Source organism: Heterodontus francisci, chromosome 7, assembly GCF_036365525.1.
Source record: "Heterodontus francisci isolate sHetFra1 chromosome 7, sHetFra1.hap1, whole genome shotgun sequence".
NCBI lineage: Eukaryota > Metazoa > Chordata > Chondrichthyes > Heterodontiformes > Heterodontidae > Heterodontus > Heterodontus francisci.
Window position 1 is genome coordinate 75,784,680 of NC_090377.1, and position 20,415 is coordinate 75,805,094.

Here is a 20,415-nt window from a genome sequence, read left to right on the forward strand (position 1 = left end):
GCGTCTACCCTGAGGCACAGTGTGGCTTTCGTGCAGAGAGATCGACTATTGACATGCTGTTCTCCCTTCGTCAGATACAGGAGAAATGCCGTGAACAACAGATGCCCCTCTACATTGCTTTCATTGATCTCACCAAAGCCTTTGACCTCGTCAGCAGACGTGGTCTCTTCAGACTACTAGAAAAGATCGCATGTCCACCAAAGCTACTAAGTATCATCACCTCATTCCATGACAATATGTAAGGCACAATTCAACATGGTGGCTCCTCATCAGAGCCCTTTCCTATCCTGAGTGGTGTGAAACAGGGCTGTGTTCTCGCACCCACACTTTTTGGGATTTTCTTCTCCCTGCTGCTTTCACATGCGTTCAAATCCTCTGAAGAAGGAATTTTCCTCCACACAAGATCAGGGGGCAGGTTGTTCAACCTTGCCCGTCTAAGAGCGAAGTCCAAAGTACGGAAAGTCCTCATCAGAGAACTCCTCTTTGCTGACGATGCTGCTTTAACATCTCACACTGAAGAATGCCTGCAGAGTCTCATCGACAGGTTTGCGTCTGCCTGCAATGAATTTGGCCTAACCATCAGCCTCAAGAAAACGAACATCATGGGGCAGGATGTCAGAAATGCTCCATCCATCAATATTGGCGACCACGCTCTGGAAGTGGTTCAAGAGTTCACCTACCTAGGCTCAACTATCACCAGTAACCTGTCTCTAGATGCAGAAATCAACAAGCGCATGGGTAAGGCTTCCACTGCTATGTCCAGACTGGCCAAGAGAGTGTGGGAAAATGGCGCACTGACACGGAACACAAAAGTCCGAGTGTATCAGGCCTGTGTCCTCAGTACCTTGCTCTACGGCAGCGAGGCCTGGACAACGTATGCCAGCCAAGAGCGACGTCTCAATTCATTCCATCTTCGCTGCCTTCGGAGAATACTTGGCATCAGGTGGCAGGACTATATCTCCAACACAGAAGTCCTTGAAGCGGCCAACACCCCCAGCTTATACACACTACTGAGTCAGCGGCGCTTGAGATGGCTTGGCCATGTGAGCCGCATGGAAGATGGCAGGATCCCCAAAGACACATTGTACAGCGAGCTCGCCACTGGTATCAGACCCACCGGCCGTCCATGTCTCCGTTATAAAGACGTCTGCAAACGCGACATGAAATCGTGTGACATTGATCACAAGTCGTGGGAGTCAGTTGCCAGCATTCGCCAGAGCTGGCGGGCAGCCATAAAGACAGGGCTAAATTGTGGCGAGTCGAAGAGACTTAGTAGTTGGCAGGAAAAAAGACAGAGGCGCAAGGGGAGAGCCAACTGTGCAACAGCCCCAACAAACAAATTTCTCTGCAGCACCTGTGGAAGAGCCTGTCACTCCAGAATTGGCCTTTATAGTCACTCCAGGCGCTGCTTCACAAACCACTGACCACCTCCAGGCGCGTATCCATTGTCTCTCGAGATAAGGAGGCCCAAAAGGAGGAAAGGATGGTTTACCACTCTAATATCAGCCAGGCTGCAATGTAGGTATACATTCATCAGGTGACTGGTGCATGTTACAGGAGAGCTGTGAAGTTCATCTCCTTTGGCATCACAGCAAGGCAGCAAGTTAGTGCCATCCAGTTTTCTGAGGTTTCTGGCTTTCTCCAGGTCCAGGGGGGAAATAGATGGCACCCATGTCGCTTTTTTATCTTCTACAATTAGCACCCTCAAATACCTCAAAAGGAATAACTTCCACATGCTGAATGTAGAGATTCTGTGTGACAACAAACAAAAGATCCTGCATGTCAACATGAGATTTACTTGACATCAGAATTCAGCCCTGCTTAAGTTATTCAAGGAGGAAAATCAAATCAATGATGGCCATGGGTGTCAAGGCCTACCCCTGCTGCCATTGATATTGATCCCACTAAGAGTTGCACAAACAGCAGGGGAGTAGAGCTCCAATGAGACTCACATCTCCAATAAAGAGATGGACATTCAGATCAGTATGCTAAAACTCCCAGACAGTTGTACCCTGCTGTGGCCTGCATTGAAAAAGCCTTGGATATGAATGTTGCTGAGGAAGTGGCCTCCACCTGCTTTATATGCAGGAGTACATGGAGAATAGAAAGATGACCATTGCTCAGAGCACTGCAGATTCCAATAAAACTGCCATATGCTCCATTGACACCTGCAATGAAGAAAATGTTTTCCTAATGTAGCCACAAGTGAAGGATGTAGACTACAAATTCACACCTGTTAGATGCCACACATCTTTACAAACTGACCTCAGAGCCTGCACAGCACAGAAGGAGGCCATTGAGTTCTGGGTCCCACAGTTCTAAAGCTATGGGTAGCTTCTACTCAGCACATCCTCATCAACTCGCCACTCCTCCAGCTCTCATGCTCTGCAAGTGACCCAATGCCTGATCCTCCCACACATTATTTAATTCCCCCTGAGTGAGCTGAAGCATGAGATTGAAATAGCAAGTAACACAAGGGGTAAGTTGGTGAATTGTGGCAGACCAACATGAGGTAGGATCTCAGGGAATTCATGAATGGTTTGACCTTCAAGTCCTCTCTTTCTTCATCATCATCCTTCCAGCCTGGAGAAAGAAGTTATGTTTCTCGTGCTCCTCCCTTTGCTCATCATCATCCTCCTCTTCCTCATTATTTGCCCCCACCCCCCACCCTCGCCCATTGCAGTGGTTGATCTGCAGAAAATTAGAGTTCAAACGAAGAATGAATAACAATCACCCCTTGGCATTCAGGAGACAGAGAAGGGTGTAGAAGCTTGTGGCTGTTTGCTGCTTCACAGGACTGCCACAGCGACCGTCTAGATGTGCACCTATGAATATGGCACCAGCACTATGCCCTGATTTCATGACCTCCCACAGTATGGGCATCATACCTCCCCATCTGGCTCCCTGGTCTGTTCTTCATAAGAGGTGAGGTCCTTGCTGTTGGCAGTGTCCCCACTAGTACCCTGCCTCTTGCATGCATTGTGCACAAGTCTCTCAGGTGGCACTGGACAGTTGGGACTAAATTCTCTCTTTGGGACAAGTAGTGATAGGGTGGGACTTCCTCCTGCCCCTCCAACATTGCAGCAACTTTGACCCATTTCCCAGGGTTTTGGATCATTAATGATGTTAGGCATGTTCCTGGCACAATTCTCACCACCAAAGAGGAGCCTGCCTGGTAATGTTAGGTGATGCAGGAGCAGGTGTGCCCACCAGAACAACCTTTAGAGGGGCAGAAGAGCCCTGGAACGATTCTGAACTGTCTAGACTGAAGTCTCAAAAGGAGATGCTCAAGCCAAAATGTAGGGAGAGACTTTTATTCTGAGGATTTAAACACTTTGTTGTACAAATATTGCACTGTTTCCCTGAAGGTTCCATAGATCTCCCAACGAAGTTAAAGTGGAAGATTGGGGCCCTCCCATGGAATTTCAAGGTCTTTGAGTCTTTCATAAGTTCCAGCTGCTGACTGTTTATGACAAATCCCATAACTTGTAAAATTTAGTTCTGAAATCCAATATTATTGTAGAAGTGTATGACACCATTGTAATTCAATTTCAGATCCATAATTCTGTCTTTGTGACCTGTTTTGTTGTACTCATCCTATTTCAAACTGGTAATATAATTAAGTACTGCTGTATGTAAGAAGATTGTTTTGTGTGGGGGTGTGGAGGGGAAACTGTTATATGTAGAGAATCATTCTTCCATAACACAGAAATTTGCTTGGTTCATACCACATTGATGAGTTGAATGAGCTGCAGTCCCACTGTAATATTAACTATTTGATCGTGATGCTCCACTGGACGAATCACCTTGTTATAATTTTTGAATAACTTAGCCACCAGCCGGGTTTCATGTTCAGAAGCCAGCACCAGCCCTGAGAAAAGATGAGACAAAAATATATTTTGCTAGGCTATAGAATCTCTGTATCCTTATTTTCGTCCTTACTGTACTTTTTAAGTAAAAATTTGATCGATTAAAACTGCAAATGTATTATTACTATTTGCATCATTTTCTTCATATTTTCTCATTTGACTACATCTCACTTATTTCCTTTTTTCAATTTACTTAGACTAGACACAATTCTTTGGTCACCATATTTGTTGATGTGCTCTTAAAGTGACTATGAGTAAGAGTCCTCTGCAACGATATCTTTGAATCTCCTCCTCTGGAAAAAAAGCACTTGGCATTCATCATCCGCGAAGAGGGAAGCAGAGCCAGCGCTTCAGGTCTGTGACCTTCACATACCTGAAACATTAACTCTGCTTCTCTCTCCACAGATTCTGCCAGACCTGCTGAGTATTTCCAGCACTTTGTTTTTATTTTAGATTTCCAGCATCTGCAGTATTTTGCTTTTATTATATCACTTGGCATTCATTTTGAATTTACCTCAATGGTTAATACAGACTTGAAGAATCATGAACTTCCACTCACATTCTATGCTCTGAAATGTAATTTTTCTTTTGAAAGATAATTATATTTGACTGTAGGAATTTACAAAAATTATTAGGTGGGATGCAAACTGAACCTTCTATAATTGATGTCTCCCCCTGTAGCTTTAACGAAAGATCAGCCGAACCCCTATAGAAATTGTGCAAAGGGCCATTTACACCGTTTCTCTGGCATTTCCATGGACTGATCTTCCAGTGGAGGATTTGGAGAACCGCCTTGGAAGTTACAGGCCTTTAATATAAAATTTCTCCAAACATTGGCTTTTCTAATATTTACAAGATTTCTTTAAATCAAGTGTGAATTATTTTGTCGTTCACCTACTTAACATTCAATTACATTTATTTTAACTTGTCATTGATTAATTCTGAACTCTCTCAAATTCATGCATAGTGTTATGACCAGGTGAGAAGGGGTCTAGGGGTTCCCTCTCAGCCTTTGCCTGGTTTAACCGTAACAGGCTTTAATTATGGAAAAACACTGTGTTTTAGCTCCTCCTCAGTGAATCTTTGTTCACTGCTCCAATTGTAAGGCAAAGAAATCAGACAGGTTTCCTTAGATTTAAACAAAAAAGGTGGAAGTTAATTAATCTTAAACTCTAATCTGGTTAACAACTACAAATACACGAAGCGACCACGCTAGCATGCATATGTGATAAACACACAGATAGAGACAGAAAAAGTAGAAAAGAATAAAGGGGAAAAGTTTGAGGCAATAGCTGGGTTATAATTACAGTCGTTTGAGTTCAAGGTGGAGTCTTTGGTTGCTGGTAAGTCCTGCTGTTCATTAGGGCCCTGTTCATGCTTCAACTTGTTTCAGTGTTGGAGTCTTATCTCTCTTGAGGTTTACGTGTCTTCCGTGGGTCCGGTGGCTTGGGAGAAAGCAAGAGCGAGTCAGCCAGGAGAGAGGCTTCCTTGTTTCAGCTTCAGTTGCAAACTGCCTTCTGAATTATTTCTGTGTGGTGTTATGATCCTGTAGTTTTTTTTTCCGGGAAGAGTGCAATATGCCTTTAAGGTTGGAAAAGGTGCAGTATTGCTTGAAGGCAACAAGCTCCAAAGACTGAGTCAAAGAATGCATTCTCATTGCCCTGGGATATAGCCACTCAGAGACTGTGATTCAAAAAGTGCATTCTGGTTGCCCCAGGATACAGCCACTCAGAGACTGAGGATTGAGAGATACATTGTTGCCGAATGACATTTGAAACTAGCTGAAAAACTGTTTTTTGAGTCACAGTTAACAGAGACAGACACAGGCTGTCAGCCAGCATATACTGAAGGAAAAGAGGGCTCGTGGTTTATTTAAACTCTATTTGTTACACTCTCAGAATTCTGATGTCAAGCCAGATTAATTTCTTAAAAGAAAATAACCAATTCCTTGAACTGCTGAACTGTCATTGTTGAAAGTCATAACTGGGAAAGAAGAGCATCAATTCAACTGCTGAATTAGACTATGGACTGCTCTCCTGAAGTTGAAGAACTTTTTCCCCCCATCGAACGGTTGTGAGGACTTGAAGCAACCTTGGACTATTCCACATTGGAGGATTTCACTTCATCAGGAGTGTAACTATGCAAGGACACTATTTTTCCCATTTTAAATGTTGTTTATAACTTAGTAGTGTTTAAGAATTTAGTTTTTCTAATTAAACAGTTAATTTGTTGATCTAAAGACACCTGGTTTGGTACAACTTGGCTGGGTCTTTCTTCAATTTGGAAAGTTTAAAATGATATGTTAGATGATCTGTGGAGGGATTGGACTGAATCAAAGGTGCGTTTCTCCCACCACAATCAGAATCATATATTTTGATTGGGGTCTTTGGCTGGAGCAGTTGGTCACAACAGTGGCACAATTCAACTTCAAGTTGGCCAGCAGGTCAGTCATGTGACTAACTGGCTTAACCACTCCTGCATTTGTGCATTGTATCATCTTAGGAGTCCCTGGAATGCGCTTTCTTACACCTTCAATGTCTGGTGATCAAAATCCATTTGGGTTAATTGGCCCAGGGAGTACTTCTTCATCTCCACAAGCACTCTTTCTTAGTATGCAAATGTCCCTCCAGCCCTAAGGTCTGGTGATCTCTTTAACAATTCATTTCATCACTCCAGCAACAGCTTAAAATCAATGTTCATATGACGAAATTAATATGCTCATTCTTGGCAGGTGGGGGTCTGCATGACAACTGTTAGACAAAAAAGTGTTTTTTCTTATACTGAGCAATATTTATAATTTTTAAGTACACGCAGAGCACAGAGAAAACAGATCTGAAATTTCTTAACCGTAATAATTCATGTTTTTTTCAGCTAATGCTTTCAGTATAAATATATTAAACTAAATATATTGAAGTCCTGTGACATTGACCACAAGTCGTGGGAGTCAGTTGCCAGTGATCGCCAGAGCTGGCAGACAGCCATAAAGGCGGGGCTAAAGAGTGGAGAGTCAAAGAGACTTAGCAGTTGGCAGGAAAAAAGACAGAAGTGCAAGGAGAGAGCCAACTGTGTAACAGCCCTGACAACCAATTTTATCTGCAGCGCCTGTGGAAGAGTCTGTCACTCTAGAATTGGCCTTTATAGCTACTCCAGGTGCTGCTCCACAAACCACTGACCACCTCTAGGCGCTTACCCATTGTCTCTTGAGACAAGGAGGCCAAAGAAGAAGAAGATATTAAACTAGTGTAACGAACATACATGCCTAATACCTTTTCCTGTGATATTTTTCTAGAAGTACTATATTTTAAATTGCTAGAATATTTTTAACATCACATCCAGGAAGAATTACAGGGGCAGATTACCCACATGTTAAGTTGTAAAACCTCAAACAGTTGCTGTATCCACCATAAGGTATTTGACTAAACAAATAAATCTTCAAAAAGCAGCCCGACTTTTGGCCCATAGACATAACAAATTTAACCAATCACAGAAGTTCTAAAATAAGCCCATGGATTTTCACTGTCTTATTTACAAATACCGTATAAGGAACAAAGAGATGTGAATGAAATTAAATAAACGGGAACATATAACCTTCAATACAACCTCTATTAGTTCACAGAAAGTGCTGGACATACTCCGTAGGTTCTGATGAAAGGTCACAGACCTGAAACATTAACTCTCTCTCTCTCCACAGATGCTGCCAGACCTGCTGAGTAGTTCCAGTATTTTCTGTTTTTATTTCAGATTTCCAGCATCCGCTGTGTTTTGCTTTTACTCTTAGTTCACATTGGTTCTTCTAACTTTGGTTAATATATTACTGCTTAAACGTTCGTCTAGTTCAGCCCGACCATTAAAAAAAATGCCCTAAGCCTTGGTAAAATGCCGCCCTGGCACATTCCAGGATCATTGCTATTGCCATCACAGAGCTACTATTTCCGCTGTGTAACACTGATCACACAACACTCCTGAGCGATCCCCACCCCCAGGCAGACTCCAGACAGTGACCTTGGATAAACATACACCATTCCAAACCCTGAGCCAAAATTCAGACCATTCCTATACAACGTCGGAAAATCTAACGATTTACAAACCAATCTATTGCAATACAGGAAAGGATCATAATACGAACTTCATATAAACTTTGTAATATAAGACTGTAAATTGATATTCCATTCATATCTGGAATATAAAAATGTTTATCATGGAAATCTAGGAATAAAATCAGGGAGCAAGCGTAGCTGTCAATCTGCAGCACCGCTTACTTCTCCGCCAATTTCATAATTAAACCGTACAAGACTGTAAAATCTTATATAAAACACGGAGAACATTTCGTAATTCTCAATTGAACAAGGTGAAGCGAACAGAGATCCAATGACCTTACCACCATATGAAAATAAAAGTATCACCAATGCTCCATGCAATTCATTGCACCAAATCATTCTCCAGCTTTCCAATTGGGCGATTGGCCTTTCAAGTAAATCTGTCTTCTCCAACAATTTAGACACCCAACTTTGAGACTTGATAGCTCTTCTGGATTTCTGACTATGGCTGAGGCTCCTTCCTTACTGTGGAGTGGAGCTGGGATTCCTGCCTTTTCAACTGCCCATTCGCACTAGTTTCCGCGCTTGTGCCAACTGTCTCAGTGACAGCTGACAGCTGTCAATAGGAGATGGGGGTGGGGGGGGGGGGGGGGGGGGTTGGGGGAGGGAGGCGCAAAACACCACCAGTTCCATTTTTTGTTGTCTTTTAATCGTTCGTGGGATGTGGGTATTGCTGGCAAGGCTAGCATTATTGCAAATCCCTAATTGCCCTTCTTGAACAGCTGCAACAACAACAACAACATATTTATATCGTGTCTTTAACTTAAAACGTCCCAAGGCACTTCACAGGAGCATTATAAGTCAAAATATGACACCAAGCCATATAAGGAGATATTAGGGCAGATGACCAAAGGCTTGGTCAAAGAGGTAGGTTTTAAGGAGTGTCTTAAAGGAGGAAATGAGTTAGAGAGGCAGAGAGGTTTAGGGAGGGTATTCTAGAGCTTGGAACCCTGACAGCTGAAATGGTGAAGTGATTAAAATCAGGGATGCTCAATTAGAGGAGCTTAGATATCCCTGTGGGTTGTGGGCTGAAGGAGATTAGAGAGATAGGGAGGGATGAGGCCAAGGAGGGATTTTTACTCTCCATAAACTTGAGGTCATCCAAAACTCTGCTGCCCGTGTCTTAAGTCGCACCAAGTTCCATTCTCCTATCACCTCTGAGCTCGCTGTCCTACATTGGCTCCTGGGCGAGCAACGTCTTGATTTTAAAATTTCCCAGCCTCTCACCATTTAAGAAATACTCTGTATTTCTGCTTTCCTACCAAAGTAGATAGCCTCACATTTCTCCACATTGTATTCCATCTGCCAAATTTTTCCCCACTCGTTTAGCCTCTCCAAATACCCTTGAAGCGTCTTTGCATCCTCCTCACAACTCACACTTCCGCCTAGTTTTGTTTCATCTGCAAACTTGGAAATATTACATTTAATTGCCCACATCCAAATCATTGATATAGATTGTGAATAGCTGGGGCCTACGCACTGATCCTTGCAGTACCCACTAGTCACAGCCTGCCAACCTGAGAATGTCTCATTTATTCCTCTCTGTTTTCTGTCAGTTAACCAGTTCTCAATCCATACCAGTATATTCCCCCCTAATTCCATGTGCTCTAATTTTGTTTACTAACCTCTTGTGTGGGACCTCAGCAAAAGCTTTCAGAAAATCTAAATATACCACATCCACTGGCTCCCCCTTATCTATTCTGCTCCAACAGATTTGTTAAACATGATTTTACTTTCATTAATCCATATTGACTCTGCCCAAACCTACCATTATTAAAGTGTCCCGTTATCACATTCTTTATTATAGATTCTAGCATTTTCTCTACTACTGATGTCAGATTAACAGGTCTTTAGTTCCCCTGTTTTCTCTCTCCCTCCTTTGTTAAATAGTGGGGTTACAATTGCCACCTTCCAAACTGCAGGAACCATTCCAGAGTCTATAGAATTTTGAAAGATGCATCTACTATCATCTACTACCAATGCATCTACTATCTCTACAGCCACCTCTTTTAACATTCTGCAATGTAGGTCATCAGGTCCAGTGGATTTATCTACTGTAAGTCCCATTAATTTCTCTGGTACTTTTTTTTAAACTAATATTAGTATCTTGAAGTTTCTCGTTTACACTAGTCCCTTGATTCTCCATTATTGCTGGGAGATTTTTAGTATTTTCCTCTGTGAAGGCAGACACAAAGTATTTGTTTAATTTCTCTGCCATTTCCTTATATCCCATGATAAATTCTCCTGACTCCACTTGTAATGGACCCATATTTGTTTTTGTTAATCTTTTCCTCTTTACATACCTGTAGAAGCTTTGACAGTCCATTTTTATGTTTCTCGCAAGTTTATTTTCATATTCTATTTTCCCTTTCTTAATCTTTTTCTTGGTCTTCCTTTCCAGAATTCTAAAATGCTCCCAATCCTCAGGCTTACCATTTTTTTTTTGGCAACTTTATACACCGCTTCCTTTGATCTAATACAATCCTTGATTTATTTCATTAGCCATGGTTGGAACACTTTCCTCATTTGGTTTTTGTGCAATAAAGGAATGTATCAATGCTGTTGAAAGTCAAGAGGAGGTAGTTAGACTATCTCTTGTTGGAGGTGGTCATTGTCTGGCATGTGTGTGGCAAGAATGTTACTTGCCAATTAGCAGCCCAAACTTGAATGTTGTCCAGGTCTTGCTGCATGCAGACACAGATTGCTTCATTATCTCAGCAGTTGTGAATGGAACTGAACACTGTGCAATCATCAGCAAACATCCCCATTTCTGACTTTATGATGGAGGGTAGGTCATTGATGAAGCAGCGAAGATGGGTAGGCTTAGGACACAACCCTAAGGAACGCCTGCAATAATGCCCTGAGGCTGAGATGATTGGTCTCCAACAACCACAACTATCTTCCTTTGTGCCAGGTATAACTCCAGCCACTTGAGAGATTTCCCTCTGATTCCAATTGACTTCAATTTTATTATGGCTCCTTCATGCCACACTTGGTCAAATGCTCTCTTGATGTCAAGGACAGTCACTCCCATCTCACCTCTGGAGTTCAGTTCTTTGGTCCATGTATGAACTAAGGCTGGAATGAGGCCTGAAGCCGATCCTGGCGGAAGTCAAACTGAACATTGATGAGCAGTTTATTGAAGACTAAGTGCTGTTTTATTGCACTGTCGATGATAGCTCCCATCATTTCCCTGGTGATTTAGAGTAGCCTGATGGGGCAGTAATTGGTCAGATTGCATTTGTCCTGCCTTTTGTGGACAGGACATACCTTGGCAATGTTCTCTATATATTCTATACTAACATTGTATAGGAAAAGCTGTTTCATCTTAATTCTAGGAAATCATGCCGATTACAAAACATCAGGAATTACAACTCAAAAAGAAAGCTTTTTTGGAAAAGATCCACATAAAAACAATGAATTATCTACCTTTATTGACACCACTATGAGACAAATCACCATTAAGTTACAGAAGATATTGCAAATGAAAGTGAAAGATTAAATGTTCCCGCATTTTAAAAAAATGCATGTCTAAACATGAAAAACTCAACAAAAGGGAAATCGTGTTTAACTAACTTGATTGATTTTTTTGATGAGGTAACAGAAAGGGCTGTTGAGGGTAATGCAGTAAATGTGGTGTACATAGATTTCCAAAAGGCAATTGATAAGGTGCCACATAACAGGCTTGTCAGCAAAGTTAGAGTCCATGGAATAAAAGGGACAGTGGCAGCAGAGATACAAAGTTGGCTGAGTGACAGGAAACAAACAGTAGTGGTGAACGATTGTTTTTTGGACCAGCTGGGTTCCCCAGGGGTCAGTTTTAGGACCACTACTTTTCTTGATCTACATTAATGACCTAAACTTGGGTGTGCAGGGCACAATTTTAAAATTTGCAGATGGAAGTATTGCGAACTGTGAGGATAGTGATAGACTTCAAGAGAGCATAGGCAGGCTGGTGGAATGGGCGGACACATGGCAGATGAAATTTAATGCAAAGAAGTGCGAAGTGATACCTTTTGGTACAAAGAATGAGGAAAGGCAATGTAAAATAAAGGATGCAATTCTAAAGGGGTGCAGGAACACAGGGACCTGGGGGTATATGTACACCAATCCCTGAAGGTGACAACACAGGTTGAGAAAGTGGTTAATAAGGTATACAGGATCCTAAGCTTTATAAATAGAGACATAGAGTACAAAAGCAAGGAAGTTATGTAAACCTTTATAAAACATTGTTTGGCCTCAATTGGAGCACTGCACTTTAGGAAAGATGTGAAGGCATTAGAAGGAGTGACATTCAATGGCATTACAATTGCTGAATCCCCATTATCAACATCCGAGGAGTTATCATTGACCAGAAACTTAACTGGAGTAACCATATAAATAATATAAAAACAAGAAATGCTGGAAATACTCAGCAGGTCTGGCAGCATCTGTGGAGAGAGAAGCAGAATTAATGTTTCAGGTCAGTGACCCTTCTTCAGAACTAGCAAATATTAGAAATGTATAAGGTTATAAGCAAGTAAAACGGGGGTGGGGCAAGAGATAACAAAGGAGAAGGTGTAAATAGGACAAGGTCACAGAATAGCTGACCAGAAGGTTGTGGAGCAAAGGCAAACAATATGTTGATGGTGTGTTGAAAGACAAAGTATTAGTACTGATAGGGTGTTAATGGACTGCAAATTGAACAGCCACAAGTACAAATATGAAAAAAAAACAGTGGATAAGCAAACTGAACAAACTAAGATGAAATAAAATAAAAAGAACACAAAAAAATATATATTAAAAAATGAAAAAAAAAATGACTGAAAATAAAAGTAAAATGGGGGCCTGTCATGCTCTGAAATTATTGAACTCAATGTTCAGTCCGGCATGCTGTAGTGTGCCTAATCGGTAAATGAGATGCTGTTCCTCGAGCTTGCGTTGATGTTCACTGGAATATTGCAGCAATCCCAAGACAGAGATGTGAGCATGAGAGCAGGGGGGAGTGTTGAAATGGCAAGCAACCGGAAGCTCGGGGTCCTGCTTGCGGACTGAGAGGAGGTATTCAGCAACGCGGTCACCCAGTCTGCGTTTGGTCTCCCCAATGTAGAGGAGACCACATTGTGAGCAGCGAATACAGTATACTACATTGAAAGAAGTACAAGTAAATCGCTGCTTCACCTGAAAGGAGTGTTTGGGGCCTGGGATAGTGAGGAGAGAGGAGGTAAATGGGCAGGTATTACACCTCCTGCAATTGCAGGTGAAGGTGCCATGGGAAGGAGACGAGGTGGTGGGGGTAATGGAGGAATGGACCAGGGTGTCACGGAGGGAACGATCCCTTTGGAACGCTGACAGGGGAAGGGAGGGGAAGATGCGTTTGGTAGTAGCATCACGCTGGAGGTGGCGGAAATGGCGGAGGATGACCCTTTGGATATGGAGGCTGATGGAGTGGAAAGCGAGGACAAGGGGAGCCCTGTCGCGGTTCTGGGAGGGAGGGGAAGGGGTGAGGGTAGAGGTGCGGAAAATGGGCTGGACACGGTTGAGGGCCTTGTCAATCACAGTGGGGGGGAATCCTCGGTTGAGGAAAAAGGAAGACATATCAGAAGCGCTGTCATGGAAGGTAGCATCATCAGAGCAGATGTGTCAGAGATGGAGAAACTGGGAGAATGGAATGGAGTCCTTACAGGAGGCAGGGTGTGAAGAAGTGTAGTCAAGGTAGCTGTGGGAGTCAGTGGGCTTATAATGGATATTAGTAGACAGCCTATGACCAGAGATGGAGAAGCTTGATTGGCACCCCATCCACAAACACTCATTCCCTCCACCACCAACGCACAGTGGCAGCAGTGTGTACCATCTACAAGATGCACTGCAGCAACATGCCAAGGTTCTTCGTTAGCACCTTCCAAACCCGTGACCTCTACCATCTAGAGTGCAAGCCAGAAGTTGCATGGGAACACCACCACCTGCAAGATCCCCTCCAAACCACACATCATCCTGACTTGGAACTGTATCGCCATTCCTTCACTGTCACTGGGTCAAAATCCTGGCACTCCCTTCCTAATAGCACTGTGGGTGTACCTACCCCCACATGGACTGCAGCGGTCAGGATGGCAGCTCACCACCACCTTCTCAAGGGCAATTAGGGATGGGCAATAAATGTTGTCCTAGCCACTGACGCCCACTTCCCATGAACGAATAAAACAAAAGACTGATGAGAATGGTTTAAGGGATGAAGGACTTCAGTTATGTGGATAGATTGGAGAAGCTAAGGCTGTTCTCCTCAGAGGAGAAGATAAAGAGGAGATTTGATAGAGGTATACAAAATAATGAGGGGTCTGGACAGAGTATATAGGGAGAAACTATTCCCAGTGGCAGAAGGGTCAAAAACCGGTGGACAACGATTTAAGGTCAATTGCAAAAGAACCAATGGCAACAGGAGGAAAAACTTTTTTACGCAGTAAGTGGTTAGGATCCAGAATGCACAGCCTGAGAGTGTGGTGGAGGCTGATTCAATCATGGCTTTGGATAACTATCTGGAGAAAACATTTGCAGGGCTTTGGGGAAAAGGCAGAAGAGTGGGACTAGCTGAGCTGCTTTTGCAGAGAGCTGGCACAGACACGACAGGCTGAATGGCCTCCTTCTGGGCTATAACCGTTGTGTGATCCTGTGATAAAACAACAGTTTGCTTTTAAATACTGCCTTTAACATAGTAAAATGTCCCAAGGTGCTTCACACGAGTGTTATCAGACAAAATTTAACATCAAGCCACATAAGAAGACATTACGACAGAATTTACTGTCACAATACAGTTGAGTTTAATGTGCATGAGGTTATCAGTGTGTAAATAACCCAATAATTTGTGGTGAGGAACAGATACCTGCGAATTGCCCTAGGTTGCTGGACGATATGTGCTATTCCACTATTAGCCTTGTGAAAGTGGCAGCTCGCCATCAACTGCCCCACGAGTGTCAAAAAATGTCTGCATTTGTGCATTAATTACAGCCTTGCATGTTATGAGATCCTTTCAGCATTTCCTCTCCCTGGTACATCAGCTGTCTGCTGTCGGCTGGGAGATATCCTTCAGATGCTTGAACTCACTTAATGCAGTTAATACAGTTCCAAGAGAAACTGGCACACTATGCCTATTAGAGACAGGCCACAAGGGGTTTGGGTTGGGGTGGGGTGGGGATGTAGTGCGGAGATGTTTGGCCTGGATCAGGCACTATATATCAGGGCTCCTGCTCTGAAAAGAAGCAAATTCAATGAACACCACACCTATGCATTGGCTCTGAGGTCACTTTTCCAGAATGTGCAGCAAGTAACAGGGATCACAGAGGAGTTCACTGCCCTCATATGCATCGACATCAGGAAAGTTTTTCCTCATTGTAGATATCAGTGCGTGTGGTGGCTTCACAGGAGTCTAGAACTATCTCCTCCACCCCACGACCACCACACACTCATTACCCCCCCTTCCCTCCAACCCCCACCTTCCCTCCAACCAATAACCCAGGGCAAATTGATGTCATTTGCTCATTGGAACTATGGACTATAGCACTGGCAGTCTTGGCAGACAGGCTTGAAAAGCCCTTCTTTTTGACCTTCATATACTTGGGAGTTAATGGCTTACAGGAGACATTCTCTCAAGTTTTGAGATCCATTAGATCTGTCATCTTGCTGATCAGTGGCCAGCTCAGTACCATAGCACATTTAGAGTTGTCAAACCTCAAGTTGCTATTTTCCAGGATAGCAACACATTCCAAATCACAGGCCTAACTCCTCTATATCTGTTGAAAGAGCAACAGGTTGCCAGTCAGTTACACAAGAGATGTAGTCCACAGTGGGTTCTTCAGTGAACTCAGCTGTCATGAGATGAAGGCCACCTCAGTCTCAAGAGCCTCTTGCACCAAATCAACAGTCTCATTGAGCTGGATGACAGAGGAAAGAACTTGTGGGAGAACGGTGTGGTGAACAGTATCACAGTGCAAATATTAAGGAAGATGAGAGTGAAGAGGAATAATATTCCACAGTCACAGAGAATGCAATTTTGCTTAAGTCATCTTGGTGTAACAGGACAGATGCTGGGAGTTTCAAACAGGGAGTTTTGGGAGAGATGGGAATAAAACTGGGAGGCAATGAAACATTCAGGATTCTTATAGAGTAACAGAAGGACAGAGATGGGGCAGCAGTTGCAGGAGGATGGATTTTTTGATGGGGGCATAGTGGGGGGAGTGAAGGGGAGAGAAACAGTGCCTGAGGACAGGTAACCATCAAAAATATCAGCAATTATGGGTGCAGGGAATTAAGAGGATTAATTATAAGGGGATTGAGTGGTCAGGTATTAAGTGGAGACAGAATCAAAACACTGGAGCCAAAGGTGGATTGCATGACTACCACACCACCACTACAAACAAATTATAATAATGAACAGTCAACATTAAAAATATAATAATCAAAAGTCAACATGGTTTTCAAAAGGGAACATCTTGCTTGACCAACCTCATTGAATTCTTTGAGGAGGCAACAGATAGAGTAGACAACAGTAATGCAAGAGATGCAATATATATCAATTTCTTAACGGTCTTTGATAAGCGACCACACAATAGACTAATGAATAAGATTGGACTATGCAGAGTTTGGGACAAGTAGCAGAATGCATAGTTAGTTGTTTGCAACACAGAAAGCAGAATAGGGGTAAAGGGCAGCCATTCAGAGTGGCAGAAGGTGGGAAATGGGCTCCCACAAGGATCAGTACTGGGACAACTGTTGTCCACAAAGTTCTTAACGGTTTAGACTTTGGAATCAAAAATACAATTTCTAAATTTGCCAACAACACCAAATTGGGAGGTATAGTCAACATGGAGGGGGACTGCAACAAATTACATGAAGACATTAATAAACTTGGAGAATGGACATATAATTTGCAAATGAATGTCAACATAGACAAGTGTGAGGTATTATTTTTGATAAGAAAAATAAAGAGGTCACGTATTACTTGGAAAATGAGAATCTAAATGTGGTAGCGGAGCAAAGGGATCTGGAAGAACAAATACACAAACCACTAAAAGTTGCGAAACAGGTCAACAAGTCTATAACAAAAGCAAACCAAGCACTATGGTTTATTTCTAGAGGGATAGGATTGAAACCAGAGAAATCATGCTAAACTTGTATCGAACCTTGGTTAGATCATACTTGGAGTACAGTGTACAGTTCTAGTCACCATATTATAAAAAGGAGATAGAGATACTAGAGAGGGTGCAAACAAGATTTACAAGGATGATACCAGAACTGCAAGGTCATACTTATTAGGAAAGGATGAACAAGCTGGGTCTCTTTTCTCTTGAAAACAGAAGGTTGAGAGGTGACCTAGTAGAGGTCTTAAAAATAATGAAAGGTTTTAATAGAGTAGACACAGAGTGTTTCCACTTGTGGGGAAAGTAAACTAGAGGCCATCAATACATGATAGTCACCAAAGAATTCAGAAGAAACTTCTTTACCCAGAGAGTGGTGGGGATGTAGAACTCACTACCACAGGGAGTAGTTGAGGCAAATAGTTTAGATGTATTTAAGGGAAAGCTAGATAAGCAAAAGAAGGAGAAGGTATTAGAGGATTATGCTAATGAAGTTAGAATAGGAAGATGGGAGGAGGCTCAAGCAGAGCATAAATGCCAGCATGGACTAGTTGGGTCCACTGGTCTATATCTTTGCAGTATATTCTATGTAATTCTATGTAAATTGCATTTATATAACACCTTTAATGTAGTGAAATGTCCTAAGGCCCTTCACAGGAGTGTTATCAAAGGAGCCACATTAGCAGATATTAAGGCAGATGGCCAAAAGCTTGGTCAAAGTGTAGGTTTTACAGAGTGTCTTAGAGGAGGAAAGAGGTCGGGAGACAGAGAAGTTTAGGAAGGAACTACAGAGCTCAGGGCCTTGAAAGCTGAACTTGGACTGGACAAATATGGAGATGGGCTACAGGTGCAAAAGTGCATTGTTTTTCTTTAAACGATAAAGACCAAAAACTGTACTGGTGACTTTGAAAAAGCAAGAATAGTCTGCTGCTAAAATTCAGTTTAAACTATGTGGTTGTTTATGTCAAACCATAAAATGGTTACAGCACAGAAGGAGGCCATTCAGCCCTTCGTGTCCATGCTGGCTCTCTGCAATAGCAGCTCAGCTAGTCCCATGCCACTGCCTTTTCCCCGTAGCTCTGAAAAGTTTCTCCCCAGATAATTATTCAATTTACTTTTGAAAGCGACAGTTGAATCTGCCTCCACCACACTCTCAGGCAGTGCATTCCACGTCCTAACCACTCACTGCATAAAAAGGTTTTTCCTCATGTCGCTGTTGGTTCTTTTGCTGTTCACCTTAAATCGCTGTCCTCTGGTCTCATCCCTTCTGCCAATGGGAACAGTTTCTATCTATTCTGTCCAGACCCCTCATGATTTTGAACACCTCCATCAAATCTCCTCTCAACGTTCTCTTCTCTGAGGAGAACTGCCCCAGCTTTTCCAATCATTCAGGTGACTGAAGTTCCTCATCCCTGGAACCACACTTGTAAATCTTTTCTGTGCCCTCTCCAATGCCTTCACATCTTTCCTGCATTGTGATGCCTAAAATTGAACACAATCCTCCAGCTGAGGCTGAACCAGTGTTTTATAAAGGTTCACCATAACTTTCCTGTGTTTGTACTCTATATATTTTGTGATTTTTTTTCATGCAACAGCTTGAAAAAATAGCATCCTCCTGCTAAATAAGACATCATAGAACCATAGAAAGTTTAAGTCCCACAGGAAGAGGCCAATTGGTCCGTTCTGTCCTGCCAGCCGAAAAACGATCTACCTATTCTAATATAATATATATAAAAGCAAAATACTGCGGATGCTGGAAATCTGAAATAAAGACAAGAAATGCTGGAACCACTCAGCAGGTCTGGCAGCATCTGTGGAAAGAGAAGCAGAGTTAACGTTTCGGGTCAGTGACCCTTGTTCGGAACCTATTCTAATCCCACCTTCCATCATTTTGTCTGGAGCCTTGCAGATTATGGCACTTGAGGTGCATATCCAGACTCCTTTTGAATGAAAACAAGAAATGCTGGAAATACTCAGCAGGTCTGGCAGCATCTATGGAGGGAGAAGCAGAGTTAACGTTTCAGGTCAGTGACCCATCATCAGGTCTGAGGAAAAGGAGGAAAGAAAACGAGAAAAGGTCTGTGAAAGGGTGCAATGCAGGAGAGAAGTATGTGACTGAGACATTTCCAATCTAAGGCCAAATTAATCAAAGATGAGGGAAAAAATCTTCTTTGAAAATAGAACGCACATTCAGAAACCGCGGGAAAACATTAAATTATAAAGGAAAATGTAAAATTTCTGTGCCCCGTGTGAGGATCGAACTCACGACCTTCAGATTATGAGACTGACGCGCTACCTACTGCGCTAACGAGGCTCTACTTAACTAGCGGGCTGCGGTCATTATGTAGGGACAAGAGGTCACTCTGTTGCTGCTTTCCGTTCATATTTGAAGGCATTTCATAACACAGACTGGGCAGAGACCGGGGGCGGGCTGTTTCCGGAGTTTTATTTAACGGCTCATTTCCGTTTACAGGTTTAATAATCAGGGAGCGGCCTCCAGGCCGTGTCTGCAGCACCGAATACAAGCGACATTTCCGCTATGGTTCCGCCTCCCCGGTAGAGGAAGGAGCTGCCAGCTCCTTGCGGGCCCCGGGGCTGGCGGCAGATCGCGGGCCCCGCTGACTGAGCACCACCTGGAATCCTCACCGTCATTTAATGTACAAGCTTTACCTGCAAATAGGACACGTGGCTCACTAATAATAAAACGAGAATGTGGGTTTTATTTGTACACAATCCTACGATCTTCATGTTTCAAATAGATTACTGAGCAGCTAATAGGCACCAATCGTGTCTTTAACCTAGTCCGATGAGGTCGCGACAAACAGTCGGTGAAGACAGTTTTTCCCTCACGTGCCACATCACCAGAGTGCGATTAACCTCCTCAAAGTGGGGATCACATGGATGTTTCAGATTCAGACACTGGGGTGGGGGGTGAAAATGGTCCATGCCATTGTACACTGCCTGATTTTCTTTGCCATTGGAGTCAAAACAAAACTGGGCGCAGTGGAAAGTGCGCTGCTGATTCGCTGTCAGCGCATTTTCATGGGAACATAGGAGCAGAGTAGGCCATTCAGCCCATCACGCCTGCTCTGCCATTCAATTCGATCATGACTGATCATCACTTCAATGCCTTTTTCCCCGCATCCCTTTTTTTATTTGTTCCTGGGATGTGGGTGTCGCTGGCTAGACGAGCGTTTATTGCTCATCCATAGTCATTGGTATTTAGAAATCTGTCAATCTCTGCTTTAAACATACTCAATGACTGAGCTTCCACAGCCCTCTGGCGTAGAGAATTCCAAAGATTCACAACTCTCTGAGTAAAGAAATTTCTCCTCATCTGTG

General features: G+C 42.9%; 1 protein-coding gene and 1 non-coding gene across 2 annotated transcripts in view; both read right to left on the bottom strand.

Annotated features, from left to right (window-relative positions):
- The window catches only part of chrna1 (cholinergic receptor, nicotinic, alpha 1 (muscle)), a 45,664-nt gene extending 37,246 nt beyond the window's left edge, over positions 1–8,418 (bottom strand). The window contains exons 1-2 of the mRNA XM_068034572.1: positions 8,248–8,418; positions 3,729–3,871 (exon numbers count right to left, since the gene is read on the bottom strand). Coding sequence (XP_067890673.1) covers positions 3,729–3,871; positions 8,248–8,305 — 201 coding nt within the window. The 5' untranslated portion in view covers positions 8,306–8,418. The remainder of the gene's footprint in view (positions 1–3,728; positions 3,872–8,247) is intronic.
- Positions 8,419–19,314: 10,896 nt separating this feature from the next.
- On the bottom strand, positions 19,315–19,387 carry trnam-cau (transfer RNA methionine (anticodon CAU)). Its single transcript has one exon. It is a non-coding gene; the product is annotated as a tRNA-Met (tRNA).
- Between the last annotated feature and the right edge of the window lie 1,028 nt (positions 19,388–20,415).